General features: G+C 48.7%; 1 protein-coding gene across 1 annotated transcript in view; it reads right to left on the bottom strand.

The window, feature by feature from the left end:
• Nucleotides 1–10,956: 10,956 nt before the first annotated feature.
• The window catches only part of PTGFRN (prostaglandin F2 receptor inhibitor), a 66,612-nt gene continuing 59,663 nt past the window's right edge, over nucleotides 10,957–17,905 (bottom strand). The window contains exons 8-9 of the mRNA XM_058824976.1: nucleotides 15,721–16,026; nucleotides 10,957–14,488 (exon numbers count right to left, since the gene is read on the bottom strand). Of these exons, the coding sequence (XP_058680959.1) occupies nucleotides 14,322–14,488; nucleotides 15,721–16,026 (473 nt within the window). The 3' untranslated portion in view covers nucleotides 10,957–14,321. The remainder of the gene's footprint in view (nucleotides 14,489–15,720; nucleotides 16,027–17,905) is intronic.

The raw sequence follows: 17,905 nt of genomic DNA, 5'->3' as shown, positions 1-17,905 counted from the left end.
TCTGTCACTGTGTCCATGCCAGATGCCCGCCTGTGGGCACCACTGGTTGTGGCTTTGCTGTCCAACAGCAGCTCATGGGCTAAACCTCTGTCTCACTGCTTCCCCTTTACTGCATGGAGCAGCTTGCTCCCTGCTGACAGCGAGGAGGGGACAAGGGGCTGGGTTCCAGGGAGGGATGGAAGCAGATTTCTAGGGATGAAGGTTCCTCCAGCTATTGATTTCCCATGGCTGCAGCCAGCAGCATGATGCCTTGGGTACAGGCTAGGGTGTCACAGTGCTCCTTGAAGATGGCTGATCAAGCTGTCCCCACTCCAGTGCCCTCAGTGGGGCATCCCTCCCACAGCACCCCCACAGCCCATCCACTCCATGGTCAGGAGGAACATAGCAGCCAGTCCAGTCACTTGTTGGTTCTTGAAGGATCCCCACAGATCCAGGAATTGGCCAGGAACTATCCTGTATGCAGATCCCAAGGATGTGGGAGATCCTGGCCCAACACTTCTGGCAGCAGCAGTGGGACCATAGGGAGCTGCACTGGAGGGCTGAGGTCAGGAGGCTCCAGTGCAGTCCCAGGGGCTCTGGCACATCTCAGAGATAAGTGCTGTGGCTGCATCACCTGGGACATGCTGGTGGCTCCTGCTGGCAGGTGCCAGGGGTGTCCTGGGACATGGTGGGTCATCCAGGGCCACATCCTAGGCAGGGAAAACCCAATCTCTGAGTCCTGTAGCCAAAACACTAGAGATGGGCTCAGAAGCACTGCTGAAATGATTTGTTTGGGGTTTTTGTTTGGTGGGGTTTTTTTTTGGTTTTGGGGATTTTTAGGGTGGCGTTATTTTCTTTGTTTTGGGGCTGTTGGGCTTTTTTCCCCAGGTGGCACAAAGCATTTATCCCTGAGCCATGCTGCTCCGGGCTGCTGCCAGAGGGACTGACTGAATGACTTAATTAGCTCAGGGATTCACAAGCAAAACCCAACAATAAAACAGCTCCTCTTGCTAGATCCCAGGGGGCTTCCAGAGGCAATGAGATTCATGTAACGACCCAAAACAAACACCAGGTCCCTCCTTTCCCCATTTACATAACCAACTCATATGATAGGCTGGGAAGTGGAGGCAGAGGCCTCTTGCTGCAAGGCTCCACCCTCCATCACCAGCTCCTCAGAAAACCAAATCCAGACCAGAGGATGGGCTGTGGCAGAGGCAGAGGTCCCTGCAGGATCCCACCTGAGCCCTGTGGCAGCAGGACACAGCCATAACTGCATGGTAGGCTTACGTTCCGTGCTGCAGGATTAAACCTTCCCATTTCAGAAGGAAAGGGATGGAGAGGTTTGCTTTCCAAGAGCAGCCCACTGCCAGCACTGCCCTGGGGGATCATCCTGTTGACAGTAAGCCAGCCCAGTTACCACTTTGGAGGAGGGAAAAGCATCAAAAGCATCTCTGCTACAGTGACAGAGTAAATGGAAAGGAAACTTGGAGTTCAACCTCAGTGAGCTTCCGACAGCCAGTGCGCAGATAAACACACGCTTGGGGACAGTTTAACTCAAAGCTTGCAGCTCTAATGATGCATGAGTCACAGTTTGCATTTGCAGTAGAGAAACTGGGGAGAATGGGATTGCCTGGCCCAGTGCTACCCCTGGCAATAATGGTGCTCTGTGGACAAAGCCAACAGATCCCTCTTCCCGGGAATGCACAGTGTAAAACTCATCCTCTTCCTCTCTGGGAAATCAGAGCAACCAGACGTACAGCAGGGCAGGATGAAGGGAGCGGATCAGAGAATTCCTTACAAAGACAGCATTGCTATTAGAAGCCACATCAGGGAGTCCAAATGCATGGGGAGAAAGATTCCCTTGCCCAGGCATGACACCAGACAGGAAATGACAAGGAAATATGCTTCTTGGATAGCACAGAGGGTCCCTGCCTGTGCCTACACAGAGCAGAGGACTTTCCTCCTCTGAGCCAGGTGCTGCATGTGCCCAGGGCCCCACCTGGTAAACTGAAGTGCTGCACTGGCCCATAAGGGTTAAACACTTGGTCTCTGTCTCCTGGAACAGCCTGGCTACTGCCAGCACCACAGCAGGGCCACCTCTCAGTGCTCCTCAGCAGGGTACAGCTATCTCCCCCTCCAGAGCATAAAGCTGAGGATTGGGTTGCCCAGACCACTGGCTTTGTCTTTCACACTGGTGATGACCATCTTTAATTGCATGCCTCCATTCTCGTTCCTCCTGCCTCTCCCTGGATCCCTTTGAAGGTGCCCTCTTTGGATGTTGCTCAGCCACTTAGGGTCAAAGCTTTGCAGAAAAATGCCACCAAAAATGCAGCATAGAAAGTTACCAAGCCCAGTACCAAGTTACCATGGAAAGTTACCAAGTGAGGTGGAGGCTCTGCTAAAAGAGCAGAGCAGCCATCAGCAGCATTCAGAGTGACTTGGAAACCTCTTGGCTAGACAAGCGCTGACATTCAGCTTACACACTGCAGTGAGCCTGGAGAGAGATGGAAATAAGGCAGACTCAGCCCCACATCAGGGTGGAAAGGCTGTGGAGGAAGCTGTTGAGGGTGAAGGAGGTGACTCAGTAACCAGTGTTGATTTTTAGGGGGAGGAGTCTGTTGAGAGCCAGAAGGGATTAGGCAAGCACAGGGGAAAGGCTGTAATCCAGATCCCAGTCTGGCTCTGTGGCTCCCACGAGTTCCCTCACCCCATTTGGGCGCCTGGGGTTAGGGAAGCTGTGGTTTCCTGTGCCTGCAGCCATCACACTCACTGAAAATTCACAACAAACGCCACCATCCAAAGGAAATCAGACCTCAAACCGTGTTATAGGCAAATCCAGCTTTGCACAGGGAGGGTTTTCAGCCTGTGTGGCTGTAAACACCTCTGTGCCTTGCAAAGAGCAGCTGCAGAGAGCTCCCCACATTTCAGGATGCTTTGTGACCAAATGGGGAAGGGGAAACAGCCCAGGGGTGCAGGCTGTAGGCAAGCTCTCCAAAAATGCTGCCTCTGCCTCAAAACTCATTAGATTGACAGGTCTCTGGAGCTCTGTCCCCCACCCAGAAATGCCACTGCTGTATGCCCACGGTGATGTGGAGAGGCAGGAGTACAGGGAGGGATGGAAGCTGCAGCTCTGAAAGCAGGAGGCTGGCGCCAGGCAGGGTGGGGGGACAGGGGGAAGAGCACAGCATTAGCTGGGATAATCTGGCAGTCTTGGGGGATGCGCCAGAAGCCTGCAGATAATCAGGGGAGCTGGTGCAGCAGACTTTGAAGTCTGCCATCAGGTTTTCTCAGCCCGGCTCAGACATCAAAGGCAGCTGGTTGCTGCCCCCAATTACAGAGCGAGCCGGCCTGCTGCCTGCCTTCCCCAAGGCCGGCGGCTCAGCCGCGCTCCCCGGGGCACACGCTCACGGCCAGAAAGCTCCTGACGAAGCAGAAATGCCCAAATTCCCTGCAGCTCCTGCTGGAGCCAGCCTCACTTCGCTGCGAGCTCGCCTGGCTGCCACGTGGCTTTCACCTTGGGCTGTGGGAGCCAAGTGAGATCTCGGTGGATACTGATCTGCCCGCTGATGTGCTGTGGCGTTTGTCAGTCCCAGGAAAACCAGACAGCCACAAAAAAAAAGGGGAAGACTAACAAAAGAGAAGAAAATAACAACCTTTTCTCATGGTGGTGGGAAAGTTGCTGCCTTTAGTCAAATCTTGCATGGCCCTCATGGGACATGGCTCCAACACACGGCAAGGTCAGGGTCTTCATGAGCAAAACTCCACAGCAGCACAGAGAGGCTGTTGGGGTCGGTTTGCACTGAAAAAACACAACACAGTACAGCAAGTGAAAGCAAATAATTCAAACCACAAACAAAACAAGAGAAATTGAAATCTAAGAGCAGAAGTTTCTCTGCTTCTCAGCAGAAGGCTGAGAAGAAGAGAAACAACTGTTTTGTACCAGCTGCAGCTTCTAAGGACTCTGGCCACACTGAGTAGCAAAGAGCCGAGAACACGCACAACTTTTTTTCAATGAACCAGTGTTTGCTCTTATTTGCACCATCATTTCTAGGGGGGGAAAAAAAACCCAAAACAAAACAAATCAAATCAGAGAGCAGCCTGCCCTCCATGAATGCTGGTGATCCCCTCTGCAGCACATGCAGGGCCCCATCACGTCACGGTGAGGTCTCCAAGTGCAGCCCCCCTGCCCAGCCCGGCTCCTGCGCAGCACCAGGAGCCGCCCCCGGCCCGCTCTGCGCTGCCAGCTGAAGCAGCATCAGCATCTTTTACGCAAGCAGCATCATGAAAGGCTCTTTGAAGCACAGCAGCAGGGGGATGAGCCTGGTTGTTTCAGTTCCCCATGGACACAGCCCGGGCAGAGGCCGGGGAAGAGAGGAGGGAGGTTAACAGAGGGATAGGAGAGCAGTCACACTGGAGTTTCTCGGGGGGAGCACAGGACGGTGTTACGTGTTGGGAGAGAAACTAGGTTTTCATATTAAGCTGCTTATTTAGGTCTCCAAGTTATGGAGATTCTGCACTTCAAAACTAATTAGATTGACAGAGCTTGGATTCGATTACAGGATTTCCAGAAGCAAGAGGGTTTGAAAAAAATGAAATTAAATAGCTGGCCTGGAAATGCTAGCAAGAGAATTAAACACCCATTGCTGCAACCAATTGTTAAATGCATCTAGGCTGGGAAAATGACAACTCCTATTCCCAAAACCCACTGCACCAGTGGCTGCAGCAGGGAGGTGCCCTCCTAACAAACCCAAGTGGAATATGGACAAAACCATGCTTCCCAGTCCTAGTGGTAGACAGAGGGTCCCAAGGCACATCAGGAAGCACATACCTCTCCAGTGGCAGTGTGTGAATTGGGAAGGGTGTGAATTTTTCCTTGCCCTGAGGCTACTGCAGTGAGCAGAGCATCCAGGAGCTGTAGGCAGGCAACTGCAGGGCTGGGGCTGAAGAGGGAAGAGCTGAAGGCTCCACAGAGCAGCACTGGAGCTGGCAGGGGAAACCTCGCCATGTAAAACCCCACCACCTATGCAGAAATAAAGTCCCATCCTTACCAGCCAGGACACCAAAGGGTTTTCTGCACCAGAGAAAACTGGCCCAGCACTGCCAACAACGTGGGATCATCTCACAGATGTGCTCCTGAAATGACAAAGCAAGGGAGCAATGGCAGAGCTACACTTGCACCTCACCTACCATCAAAGGCTTTGCTCATCTGCCTGAAAGAACTCCCTCTTTCCCACTCCTCTGAGATCACAGGAATAGCAGTGGCTTTTCAAGGCCCAACAGCAGAGCCAGAGTGGCTCTTTTTAAAATCCCAGAACTGCCAGCTTCAGTTCCTCTTGAAGCTCCAAAAGCATATTTTCTCTCTTCTCCTCAAGCATCCACATGCAGGCGTCCAAAGAAAGTCAGCTTGGGGCCTGAGGGGTTGCCAGGGGAACTTTGCCTCCCAATGTAGGATGGGCTGGGTGTGTTTAGCTACCTGGCCATGCAGTAGATGCTCTGGTTCCTACATGTCACCTTTTCACCCTCCTTAGGTTTGGGTAGAGCACTCTGGACAGCATCATCCCACACTGTCACACCACCACAAGAGCAGAGCACATTGTAGGCAATACTGAGGCTGCTGCGCTCCTCCGTTTGCACTGCAGAACGGTGTCTTAGCTATCGTCACAGAAAGGCTAAGTTGTGTTTACTCTGAGCCAAACAAATTCCCTTCAAACAAAAGGCAGGAGCTGCAGTGAACTCCAGGGAAAGCCTGCAGGGTACATTGCTTTGATTAAACAGAGATGGCAGGAAGAGTTGCAAATGTACACAGTACATCTCACTTGTTTGTGCTCGGGTTGTCAGTCTCAGTGTGAAAGCAACTCCCCCTTCAATGCTGCCACTTGAAGGGCTTGATAAAGGATGTGCTCAGGACTGCAACACAGCAGCAGCAGCAGCTCTCTTCCTTTTGTCTGACACCTTCCACACAAAACAGCCTGCAGAACTCCCCTGCTACTCACAGGAGAACACCTCTCACCACCAAAATGTGTGTTTCAGTCAAGCTGGGAAGAGGTGACACTCTGGCAACACGCTGCTGCCACCAGTGACACGAGGTAAAGGAGGGTTTAAAGACAGCAGTGCCATGCCCAAGGGTCCTGAGAGCTGTCTTGTTAACACTGTACACAGTCAGGTCGAGGAAAGGGAATTTAATGAATAGCAACTTACAAAAGACCTTTATAGATCTTTCTGAAAAGACCTTTTCTGCATTCATCCATGCAGGGAACTGTAGGAGACAAAAAGAAGAGAGGGGGAGAAAAAAGATAATGGCACAAGGCAAAGACATCTCAGCACGGACCTGAAAGGCTACAGGAAAAGCCATCAACTTCAAAGGGACCTTAACATCTTATTTCTAATGAAATGGATTATTCTACCAGTCCGAGCTCTCTGAGCTGAAGGGGCTCTCCCTGAAAAACCAGAGATGGACATTTCTGAGCTAGAGGAAGGGGCCATGCTTTTGTCAGCCTACAGTGATGGGGGCAGGGGAGAGACTGGGCAGTGACAAAAACCAGCTAGTAAGGTCTGTCTCTGCAGGAGAAAGACAAAACCACAATAAAGCAGAAACATTATCCTTTTTTTTTCTTTTCTTTTTTTTTTTTTTTTTTACTGGAAGACTCACCTTATGGCAATGATTTTGCTCTAAATACTCCAAGAAGCTTTGTCACTCACTGTTGGCACAGCCACTAGGAAAGACACCTTCAGAGGGACTGGACACTGTGGATAACACACCAGAGACCTCAGTGTGAGACAGGGTTGACGCCAGTAGCCACAGAGCAGGAAAGCTGCCTGGCTGAAGCCTAGGAACCTGCAAAAGGATAAAAAACACAGAGCAGACTGAATTCATCCTGATAACCATCCAAGGGCTGTTGCACCTAGGCAGAGGTGTTATACCAGTAACAAAATGGACATCAGAATCCACCCTGGAAGTGTTTTCATGGATACATAAGCTATGCTTGGAGAGAACTTGAGGACCCATCACCTGTCTGTGGGTTGAATAATGACCACTGCTCTCTACTGGGATTTCTTCCCTCCTCCCCAGTCCATCACTAGATGGGGCTGCCATTACCTCATTTCTCAGCCCCTTCCTGTTTGCCCAATACCTTTATACAAGTATCTTGCCTAATTCTCATGTCTTGGGTGAGCTGTGCTTTCCTCTACAGCAACAGTGAGAAACAAGTGCCTTCAGTTCTTATTCTGAGATGTCTATCTCAAATAGCTCAGATAAATTACATTCTTTAATTACCTGCTACTCAAGTCCAGGGTAGCTATCCTGGGTGTTAACAATGAATCATGTTGTTATCCTGAAAAATGAAAAATGTTCAGCACAGTGGTGGCTTGTCTGGAGCTCCTAGACACTGAGCAGAATTTGTGTTATGATAGCAAGCAGATGGAGAAAAAAGGCTAAACCATCTTTCTTAGAAAAAAACCCTATCCCCCCTGCTTTGGCAAAGAGAATAAAAATGTCTCTTTGGAGTCACTTCTCCATCAGAAATGCTTTCTTTCCTTGCATATTGCCTGGAGTCCTCGTGGGGAGAGTGGCTACAAAACATTTGTGTGTATGTGCACAGGGTGCCAGCCTTGCAGGTGATTCTGCAGTGGGCACTGGGCTGGAGCTCTGCAGCCCGAGCCCTCAGCACATAACAATAGATTCAAGAACAGTGACAATGTACCCCTGCTCTCCTCCAGAGAGAGAAGCACAAAAGGCCATTGTCCTTGAGATGCAGAGAGACAAGGGCAAGAAAAGGCTCCTGAAATGAAGCATGAAAAACAGAAGAGATAAGGCAGAGGAAAGAAAACACAGATTAAATCAGCAAACAAGTTTCAGGACCCTAAAAGGATGTACCTGAACACCAAAGGAGAGGTTACAACTACTGCACTTGCATTCAGAGCATGCATTTGGCTGTAACCACACACAGATTTCATACATCCAGGCAGATGCTAAGCAGCATGGATATTTTCTCTTTTTACCACAGTCCTACATCCCAGCACCTGCACATTATGCCAGGGCCTTTGTAGAGCTGAAGTCAGCACAGAGGCAACAAGAGCTACAACGGCAACACCAGTCCTGTCCTCTCAGACATCTCTGGATTCTCAGATGCCCAGGTATGTTCATATTGCCAGCTCTGCTGCAGGAGCTCTGGAAGCTCATCCTCCCTTCTCTCCTAGCTCCACCCTTTAGGAAACTTTTGGGAACTTAGCGTCTTTGGCCCTCCTTACCATCCGTTAAGTATGTCAAACTATTGCCAGGATCACAGAAGCAAGGAACTAGAGGGCACAAGCCAGGTTAAGTTGCTAAGGAGAAACAGAACTTTGTGCTCATTTGTCTTGCAGCTTCATCACTCACCTCTGATGACAGCAGACTAAGTCTGTGCTCTGCTTTAAGGTCCAGCACATGCTGGAGGTTATAAAATCCCAGATGAACAAAGTATAATATAATGCTAGCTTGCTTTCCCAAAGCCTGCATTGCAAAGTCCTGCCTCTCTACCCCCTTGGCAGAGGTGGAAGCTCTTACGCTTCTGGCACTTGATGGAATGCAGCTCTGCTGCCAGGGAGAGGAGAACAGCTTGTGTCTATGGCAGCTCTCCTGAGGGACCTGGAAATCCACAGGGCCTGGTTTCCTCCATCAGCCAGGATCAGTCATCTGCTGGCGACAGCACAATGCCATTTTCCTCAGTAGCAGAAGGGGACCCCTGGCAAAAGGCTGACTGAAAGCTACACGTGGGCATTTGAGGTGTATTTGGCACAAGGATGAGAAGTGGCTTTCCCTTCAATTAGCACATCCCACAGCTTCAATCAGTCACTCAAGACTCTCTCCTGAAACACCATTTGTCCGGATACCTGCTGTGCAGGCCTCAGCCCCCTGCAGCCACAGAAGTGTGGCAAGTCCCACAGGAAAGGCTAAAGCCACACATTTCCTTGGAAGATTTGCATGGCAGGGCTTCAGCTTCACATGACAAAGAGGAGGCAGGTCTCCTCATGCATCCTGCTTGACACCAGCCAGCTCCAGCCCAGAGAGGGGCTTTGGACCGGCCCTGACCCGAGCAGGGCAGTGAGCCAGAGACACAGCAGCACCAATAGGGTCTGTCAGAGAAAAAGGACAGCCAAGCATGTTGCCTGAGCCTGCTGTTATGAAAGCAACTAAACTCTCAGGCTCTGGCACAAAAGTGCTTTTCAGACTGCCCCTAGGGCAGCAGGCCATACCTCCATCAGCAGCTGGGAGAGCTGAGCCCATGGCAGGTACAAGGCAGTGTTAGAGACCTGACACCTCCCATCACTCACTGCAACACCCAAGCACTTACTTGCCAGTACCCCCTTGCATTTCCAGACTTACGTTTTTCAGCTTTCCTTCTTATGACAAAATCCAAGCACGTTTACAAGAATGGTATTAGACCAGGTCATCCCAGGGGGTGGGGAAGGCAAGTGAATTTCTTAAAAGCTCATCCAAACTTACCTGTGAGCTGTAACCCACACAGCTCGAGGCCAAGGACTCCTCCACCACTCCTTCCTGCTGTCCCTGTGTCAGAGGCTCTGCTCGAGGCCAAGGACTCCTCCACCACTCCTTCCTGCTGTCCCTGTGTCAGAGGCTCTGCTGAGGGACTATTTGTGACATTCCTGGATCTCAGCTGATGGCTCCTGCTGCTCCTTAAGGATTTAGAGCTTGATGCCACCTCCCAGCCTCCTGCAAGCACACTCAGCAGAGCACACCTTTCCATCTAGAAAGAAGCCAAAGGAACACACTTTGCTGTCACCTGGCCTGCACTGCAGCCTGTCAGACACAGCACACACCACTCTGAACACAAACTCACCTTGCCAAAGCCTGCCTTGGCCTCCCAAAACCACCGCTGCCTCAAACATCTTTCTGCTGGAAAGGAAATGTGCTGGTTTTGGCTGGAATAAAGTTCATTTTCTTCACAGTAGCTAGCATGGGGCAGTGTTTTGGATTCGTGCTAGAAGTAGTGCTGATAATGCAGGGATGTTTTCCTTAGTGCAGGGCAGAGCCTGCACAGAGCCAAGGCCTTTTCTGCCTCTCTCCCCACCCCAGCAGTGAGTGGGATCACAAGAGGGTGGGAGGGGACAGAGCCAGGACAGGTGACCCCAGGGATACCCCAGAGCAGAGAGTGCCATGCTGGGCATGTAAAAGTGCTGGGAGGAGGAGGAAGGGGGAACATTCACACTGAAAGGTGTTTGCCTTCCTGAGCCACCATTACGTGTGACAGAGCCCTGCTCTCCTGGGGACGGCTGAGCACCATGGGCAGCAGGGAATGAATTCCTTTGTTTCCATCTATGGCTTTTTCTTTCCCTATTAAACTGTCTAGATCTCAACACATGTATTTTTATCACTTTTACCCTTTCAATTCTCCATCCCACTGGTGGGGGAGTGAGCGAGCGGCCGTGTGGGGCTTGGCTGCCAGCTGGGATCAAACCATGACAGCAAGTCACTTCCTTGCTGTAGGATTTCAGTGTCCTTGCATGGTTGCTGGGGCTAAAAAAACATCCTAAACTCAGCCATTGGCAAAGAAAGCATGAAGTTTGCTTCCAACACTATTGATTTTCCTCCTGGTATTCTGGAAATGAGAAGCCTCGTGAAGGGGTCAAGGAAGACTCAACATCTAACACCAGGTTTTACAGCAGATATTGAATATACACTCCCAACTGTGACTCCTGTCCTTAGCTAATCAAAATAAAACTCTCCCAACAAAAAGGGTGACTTGTACTGGGGTAGAAACACAATAGACTCAGAAAATAATTATGCTTCCCAATTCAGCCCAGAAATGTAGGCAAATATTTAAAACTCACTGTAAAAATAGGGTTCATGCTTATTTTACAGTGCTGGAAACAGGACTGTGAGGTTTACATTTTATACCTTCAACAACAGTGTCTGCACACATGCAGGGAACAAGGAAAGAACTGCCCCTAACTCAGACATCCAGACCCACAGCACAGACATAATCAAAAAGGACATAATCTTTATTTTAAACATAAAAAGGAACATTTTACACGGCATTGTTAGAACTATTCAGTACCTGCATTCCAGAATTGTGCCCAAAACTTTATTTTATAATTTTGAAATTAAAACAAAAGAAAGAAAATATCTTGCCCTTCTGCTGTATGATGTTCAAGGTTGCCCTGGATCGAAATTCCAAGTGCCTGGAGGAATTTACCAGCTTAACCAGGAGATGTGGCAATGCAAACAGAGGAAGATCAATGTGAGCCCTTAGGATACTTTGACAATACCACAGGTTGCAGCAGGGAGGATATGGATGCTTGTACTGCACCACAGGCAGCTTACTCTTCTGATACTCTGCAGGTTTAATACACAACCAGATGCACACATACCTCCACTCACACAAACCCTGGTCACACACAAAATAATAATAACAATAATAATAATAATAAAAAACATGAAAAGTGACCTAGATTTTTTTTTCCCTTAGAGAGAAGACTCACACTCTATTTTAAAAAAGGGGATAATACAAAATTGGCACAAGTAGAAGGAAACCTGGGGGCTAGGTCTAGCCCATCAGCTTCTAGCCTTCCAACTACAGCAAATACAGGGTGGGATGGGATGCAGCATTGCCTTCCAAGGGGCTGTCAGCAGTACAAGCTAGTGGCAAAGCTTCCTTCACTTGGAGTGACAAAGTTGGTTTGTTATGGGCTGTGGAGGAAGGTCAGCATTAGATAAGGACATGGGGACCTTTCACTAGAGAAGAAGGGAGCCCTGACCAAAATAACCCTGAGTTTTTTTCCAGCAGGGAGGAAGTGTGCTATATTGTGTGTTTGGGAAGAGCTGGCTCATCCATTCCCTAGTTATTGCCCTGCTTATCCATTCCCTAATTATTGCATTACGGTCACAATCCTCTCCCCCTAAAACTTAACCAAGGGCATAGATAGACAAGGAGTCAGTCTGCCAGGACAAAAAGTGACTGATGCTGTGCTTAGAACTTCACCACTACTTCCACCCCTCCCAAGATGTCCCAGTGCCACAAACCTTCTGAGAAGAAAGCAGATGTTAATGCAGGAAAGAAGCTGCTAGATCAGCCAGCATCCCAAACACAAGAATAGTGTTTCATAACATCCCAGGAGAAAAAATCAAGATTTCACTAGAGACAGAAGAGGAAGAAAAATTCTTGCTGTCAAAGTACTATCTGAGTGAATTCTTTCCTGAACTCCCTTCCTTTGGAAAGAATTGCTACAGATTTCTGGGCTTTCACAGTGGAAGCTGGAGACTGCTTCTGCCTCATTCTTTAGGAAAGGCAGCTAAGTCTGCCTGCAGCAGAGGCCTTGTCAGAGCTCTTCCAGAAAGAAAAACATCAGGCTAGAAAGAAAACTTGCTATGTACCTTCAGGACAAAGTCTTTCAGAGGTGCATAGGTCTGGGGGTCCCAGTTTTGGAATACTACATGAAATGTCTTAAATAACAAATTGAAAGCCCCAACTCTGCAAATTAAGCCCATTTTGAAGATGTTTCATACTCATCTTTCAAAAATCCCTGGGCACCTCTATGCACACAGATGTGACTGCATTCATGTTCACAGACAGGACACAAAGCAGCCTTCTAGAAAACCCCTTCACATCGGCCTCAGAACAAAGGTCACAATGCAAGAGAGAAAAAAACAATTCACAATAAGAAAGCTTAGCACAAAAAACCTTCATATGCCAGATACCAGACCTGCAGCTCCCTGGAATATGCAGTGGGACGAGCTATTAGAGAAGCAGATTGTCTAGGACATAACTCATGTCTAATTAGCAACAGCACACCACAGCCACTGCCTTCCATGGATGCTCTTCTTTACCATCTTTTAAAAGCCATGGTAAGGACTGAGCCCTGGCCTCACCTCTGCATTTCTCACCCTTCCTGACGCAAGCCAAACCACGGCTGTGACATCAGACTGCGGTGAGGTCCCACTTCCTCATTGGTCTGTACACAGCATCTTTATTCTGACCCTTATTGCTTAGAACACCAGCCGTGCTGGGAAGACAGAACTGCCTGGCAAAGATGCTGCTCCCCCTCAGGAGCCAGGTCAGCGTATTTGGAAGACCAAAGCAGGAGTTCCACACTATAGCACCGAGGAATAGGTCTCAAGCCCAGGGGGAAAGCCCCTCTGAAAGGCTCATGCTCAAGACCAGGGCCCTGGGAGCCTGAAGGATTCTTGCTGCCCTCTTGGGCTTGCTCTTATTCCTACCCTGAGCTGCACTGCAGCTACTGCAGATCTCAGGTTCTGCTCACAGGTTTGAGGGTTACCAGTGAGTGACTGGCAGAAGCAGCACTGAAGTCTGGTCTGTGCATTTGGTAATACATAGTTTATGAGTCTCGAAACATGATTAGTTGGCCAACTCCAGATGAAGATCCATCTCTTATTATCTTCATAGGTCACACCATCACCTGGGGAGCAAGGTCTCCAACCTCCCTGCTGAGGCCAGCAGCAGGCTGAGCCTTGTCCCTAGATACCAAGTGCCCCCCTGCCACAAGCAGGACAGGGTCTCAGGCACCATGTGAGCAGCTGTAGTGGGGGGAAGAGAAGGTGGAAGGGTGTGGGAGAAGGTGACCATAGGCAGACATCCATCAAATGTTTGAGAATCGACTCTTCAGGGTTGCCAAGTCAGTCCCTACTCACCACAGCGAAGAGATTTGAGCACTGAAAAGAAAAGGTTTTTAAAAAGTGCTTCAAAGACCTCCACCAGGCAAGTTAGGTGTCAGGATTAACTGCAATCTCTTGGAAAGCCAGGGAAGAGAAGGCATACTGACAACCATAAAACAATTCTTTGCTGGAACAGCCTCATGATGGCTCCAGCACAGGAACCTTCCCCAGCCTTCAACCCAACACAGAAAAATCTCTAAGATACCAAGGTGGAAAGAGGGAACAGGATGGTGTGATGGGGACAGAGGGGGAAGGTAGATTGGTTAATACAGTGAAAGTCTAACACTTACCAGCCTCTTTCCCATTCATCATCCTGCCCACCTTGCTTTCATACAGGGACATCTTTCCAAAACCAAGAGGGGGAGAAAAACAAATGAACAAACAAACATGAATGAATTTTGTCACAGGGCCCTGCTGAAAGAAGTCTCAACAGTTTGCACATTAGAAGGACATGATCCCTACGCAGAAAGTGCTGCTGGAAAAGGAGAACTCCCAAGTTGCTAAATATGGCCTGATTGCTCTCAGGACACGACGTGTAACGAGGAGAAGCTGAGGTCCAGGCTGAAACCAGAGAGCAAACGCACTGTCTTGTGCGGGCCCGTGAGCACGTGTCTCAGCACAGTCCAGGAGCCCTGTGAGTCTCTCCTGAAATGCAGCGTGCCCAGCTGGGCGCTCAGTCCATCTCCATCGACATGAGCCGGCGCCGCTCGCGCCGCGTCTCCGGCACCTCCTTCTTGCAGCACCAGCGGGAGCTGCAGTAGCCAATGAGGCAGGACAGGAGTCCGATGGCCGTGGCCAGGCCGATGCCGATCAACAGCGGGTACTTGAAAGCGTTCAGAACTGGAAAAGGAAGGCACAGTCATTAGATATCGCCGAGAAACTCGGACATCCCCTTCATTTCTGCCTGCCTGAAAAAGGAGAAAATTCCACGTTATTCAGTCAGGGGCAGATTAATTATTTCAGAAAAAAATTAGACTAATTTTCCTTCTTGATTTTCATCTTCCCAGGTTTGAAAAATCGGTCATTTAGTCTCTCCCTTTCCTCTTCACCCTAATTCTTCCTCTATAATTTCAAAGCCTTCAAGAGGCTGGAAGCACCAGAAGAGCCCTGGAGTGAGATAGCAAAGTAGAGTTTATTTCAAAAATTATCCTCTCACACATTTCTCCAAACAAAATATTGGATTGTTTCCCCATCAGAGGCAGAGTGTGGCTGCATTCTTTGTAATTGCCAAAAAGCAAGGAGTGGACTCCTTGCGCTTTGAATTATTAGAATTACTATATATTTATCCTATCTAATCAACCTTCAAAGCTGGTGCCTAAACAAAAAAAAAAAGATTTTGAAGTACCTACTGCTCAGTTAAAAGGCAGTAAGAACTGAAAGGGGTTTGGAAAGTACAGTTATAATAGTTATCAGCACAGTGGGGAGAACAAAAGCTTCTTGTTCATTTCAAGTTCAGGGAACTTCCAAAAATGACCTCTCCTGGAAATATCAAGAAAGCAACTGGTTCAAAACCCCTCCTGTATTCATTTTACTCCTTAGCTGAATTCTGAATGCAGTATCTAGTGTGCAACTTCCTGCTCGTGAAGTCTAGCAACACTTGCAACTCCGGGTGGAAAGCAGACAAGGCACAAAGTGCAGGGAGCAACAAGTCTTGTCATCAGAGAGGGAGGAAGGAGGCAGAGCTCTGATTTTTCTCTTCTCAGCTTTGACACTAACCACAATGTGACTAATTCATACACCCCATCTGCAAACCAAGGCTTCCTCCAGCAGGCAGCGGAAGGGTTAACACTTGAAGAGAATACTGTGCCCTTGACTGGAAGATGCCTCAGCTATGGAAAACATCACCAAGAGGTGATCAGGAAACAAAACGCTCCAATCTTCTATCTATCAACTGTTTAGGCAGAACAGATTCTTCCACTCTGAAGAATCTTGAATCAGAAATTGCTAACCATAAAAAAAAGATGACAAAATCTAATGAGATTACCAGAGGCACCTTTAAAAGCAGTTATGGGGAATGTTTGCCACAAAAAGACATAATAAGGTGTTAAAACCGAAACGTTTCAGTGTCTCACCATCCATTTTGACAGAGAGGAAGATGGGTTTGGCTCTGACGTCGGGCTCGCGCTGCCACACGCCCGTGGCAGAGCGCACCCAGGGCGTCACCAGGCAGTAGTGGTTCCCGAAGTCCTGGTCCTCGCAGCCGTGCACGCGCAGCCGGAACTCCAGAGGGCTGATCCGCTCCAGGCTCAGCTCGCTGCTCCCGTTCCTCCTGCCCTGGGACACGATGCCCCTCCTGTCCAGGGAGGCCAGCAAGATGGGCTCCCTGTCCAGGGCAAAGGAGCGCACGGCAAACCAGGAGACGTCAAAGGACATGTCATCTGTGTGCGGGGACAGAGAAGAGTTCAGACGTGTTGGTGAGTCCTGAAAAGCATCCACAGTGCCATTTCTCAGCAAAAAGGGTAATCTGTAAGCAGCACAGCCAGCACTGGTCTAACAGCAGAGGGGAAAAAAAAAAAAAAAAAAAAACAGAAAGGAAAAAAAAGAGTCCCCCGAACATGTTCTTTCTAGGAAGATTCAAGCAGTGAACTGCAATGAAATGCATTGACAGGAAGAATGGAGCTGTACAGAAAGGGTGACTTACCACAGGGATGACACTAAAGTGATTTCTTGCCCTTCTGCCTGCTATTCTGAAACTTGTATTTAACTCTGATCTAAGTTTTTACCAAGCAGTCTTAGTGTGTGTGTGTATACATATATATACACACACATACACACATTTATACATAACTTTTATATATTTATATATAACTGTAGAAGTTCTACAGTTATGCTGCACCTATAGTGAATGGGAGTGGGGGTGCTGGATATTTGCTAGCAAGGGTGATTTGCAGTCACTGTCTTCATGAGGGCCTTACACAAGCTCAAGATGAGAAGGCTCTATCCTGAAGGCCCCTTCCTTACATTTAGAGTTTGCCTAAATGAACACATATTCTGAACAGTGCACAAAAAATTACCTGGAACAGTACAAAACATTCAGGAGCAAAGCCTGACCATGCTGCTTTTATACATTTTTCCCAGAGTTGTGGGTTCCTGTGACACACCAGACATGATGCCTTGTGCAAGTTTCACCACCCAAATTCACAGTCTATAATATGGATTTGCAGAAACTTACACTTTTGACACAGCTGGCAGGCAGTCAGAGTCCATCAGCACATCCAGCTCACTGTGTTCATGCAAGATCCTATTGATCTCATTAGCAAATCTCAGCCCTAAGCCTATTAGGCAGATGTAGCTGAGTATCTGCTTTCAAAATCACCACTATTCTTTGCTATCATGAGCCCAGCAACACCTGTCAGAGTCTGAAACCTGGCATGACCCAAAGCCTGCTCACCTCTTTCCTCACAGGTCTTCCTTCCTGGCACATCAGCAAACCAATGGGCCCAAAGTGGAAACAGAAATTACTATTTCTGTCCCGAGTTTGGAGTACTGGTACAGTGCGTGCACACCTAAGGCAGGCCCAGTGATTCTTGGCAATGTACCAAACCTCCATTTTCTAGTATTGAGAGCTCTGAAAAATACAGTACTAGCAATCTGAAATTTGAAACTGATCTTTTGGCTAAATGAGTGGGTTTTTATCTCTTAAACTTTCACATTTGACCTCCAGGCTAATGGAAGCCCTAAGCCTGCTGTTGTACTGAAATCGTTTACAGATCTAAGTGAAGATGATTTTTAAGTCTATCAGGCAAGCTAGCACTTTGGAAAAGAAGGGAACTTCCATATTTTAAAGGAAGAAAAGGGACAGCCTCAGCTCTTTTACTTGAAGCATATTATTAGCTGGCCATGTGGGACATTCCTCCTTACTGCAGGAAAAAAAAGCCAAACAAATCAGTGTTTGGGATATAATTAACTCCTTCCTAAGGTGCACTGGTTTTACACACACCTACAGAAACAAAACAAAAACATGAGGAAGCACATGTTCCTAGCAGAGACAGTGTCTGACCAAGCTGTTTTGGGACACCAGCCAGTTTCTGCCCTGCCTGCCCCAGCCTGGTGTTCTGGGCAATGCACAGAACCTCGGGAGAGCACCTGGCCTGCTGTGCAGCCCTGCAGCAGGAGCGAGGGTCCCAGCCCTACATGGGGCTCAGCACAGGTCACTTGAACCAGCAGCCCTCAGAGCAATCCCTCCTGCCTCCCATCCTGCAAATCCTACTATGAGTTACTTGGCAAGGCACTCGGACCACTTCCCTTGAAACCAAT

This window comes from Ammospiza caudacuta, chromosome 2 (assembly GCF_027887145.1).
Source record: "Ammospiza caudacuta isolate bAmmCau1 chromosome 2, bAmmCau1.pri, whole genome shotgun sequence".
NCBI lineage: Eukaryota > Metazoa > Chordata > Aves > Passeriformes > Passerellidae > Ammospiza > Ammospiza caudacuta.
This window is presented reverse-complemented; position numbering and strand designations above follow the sequence as displayed.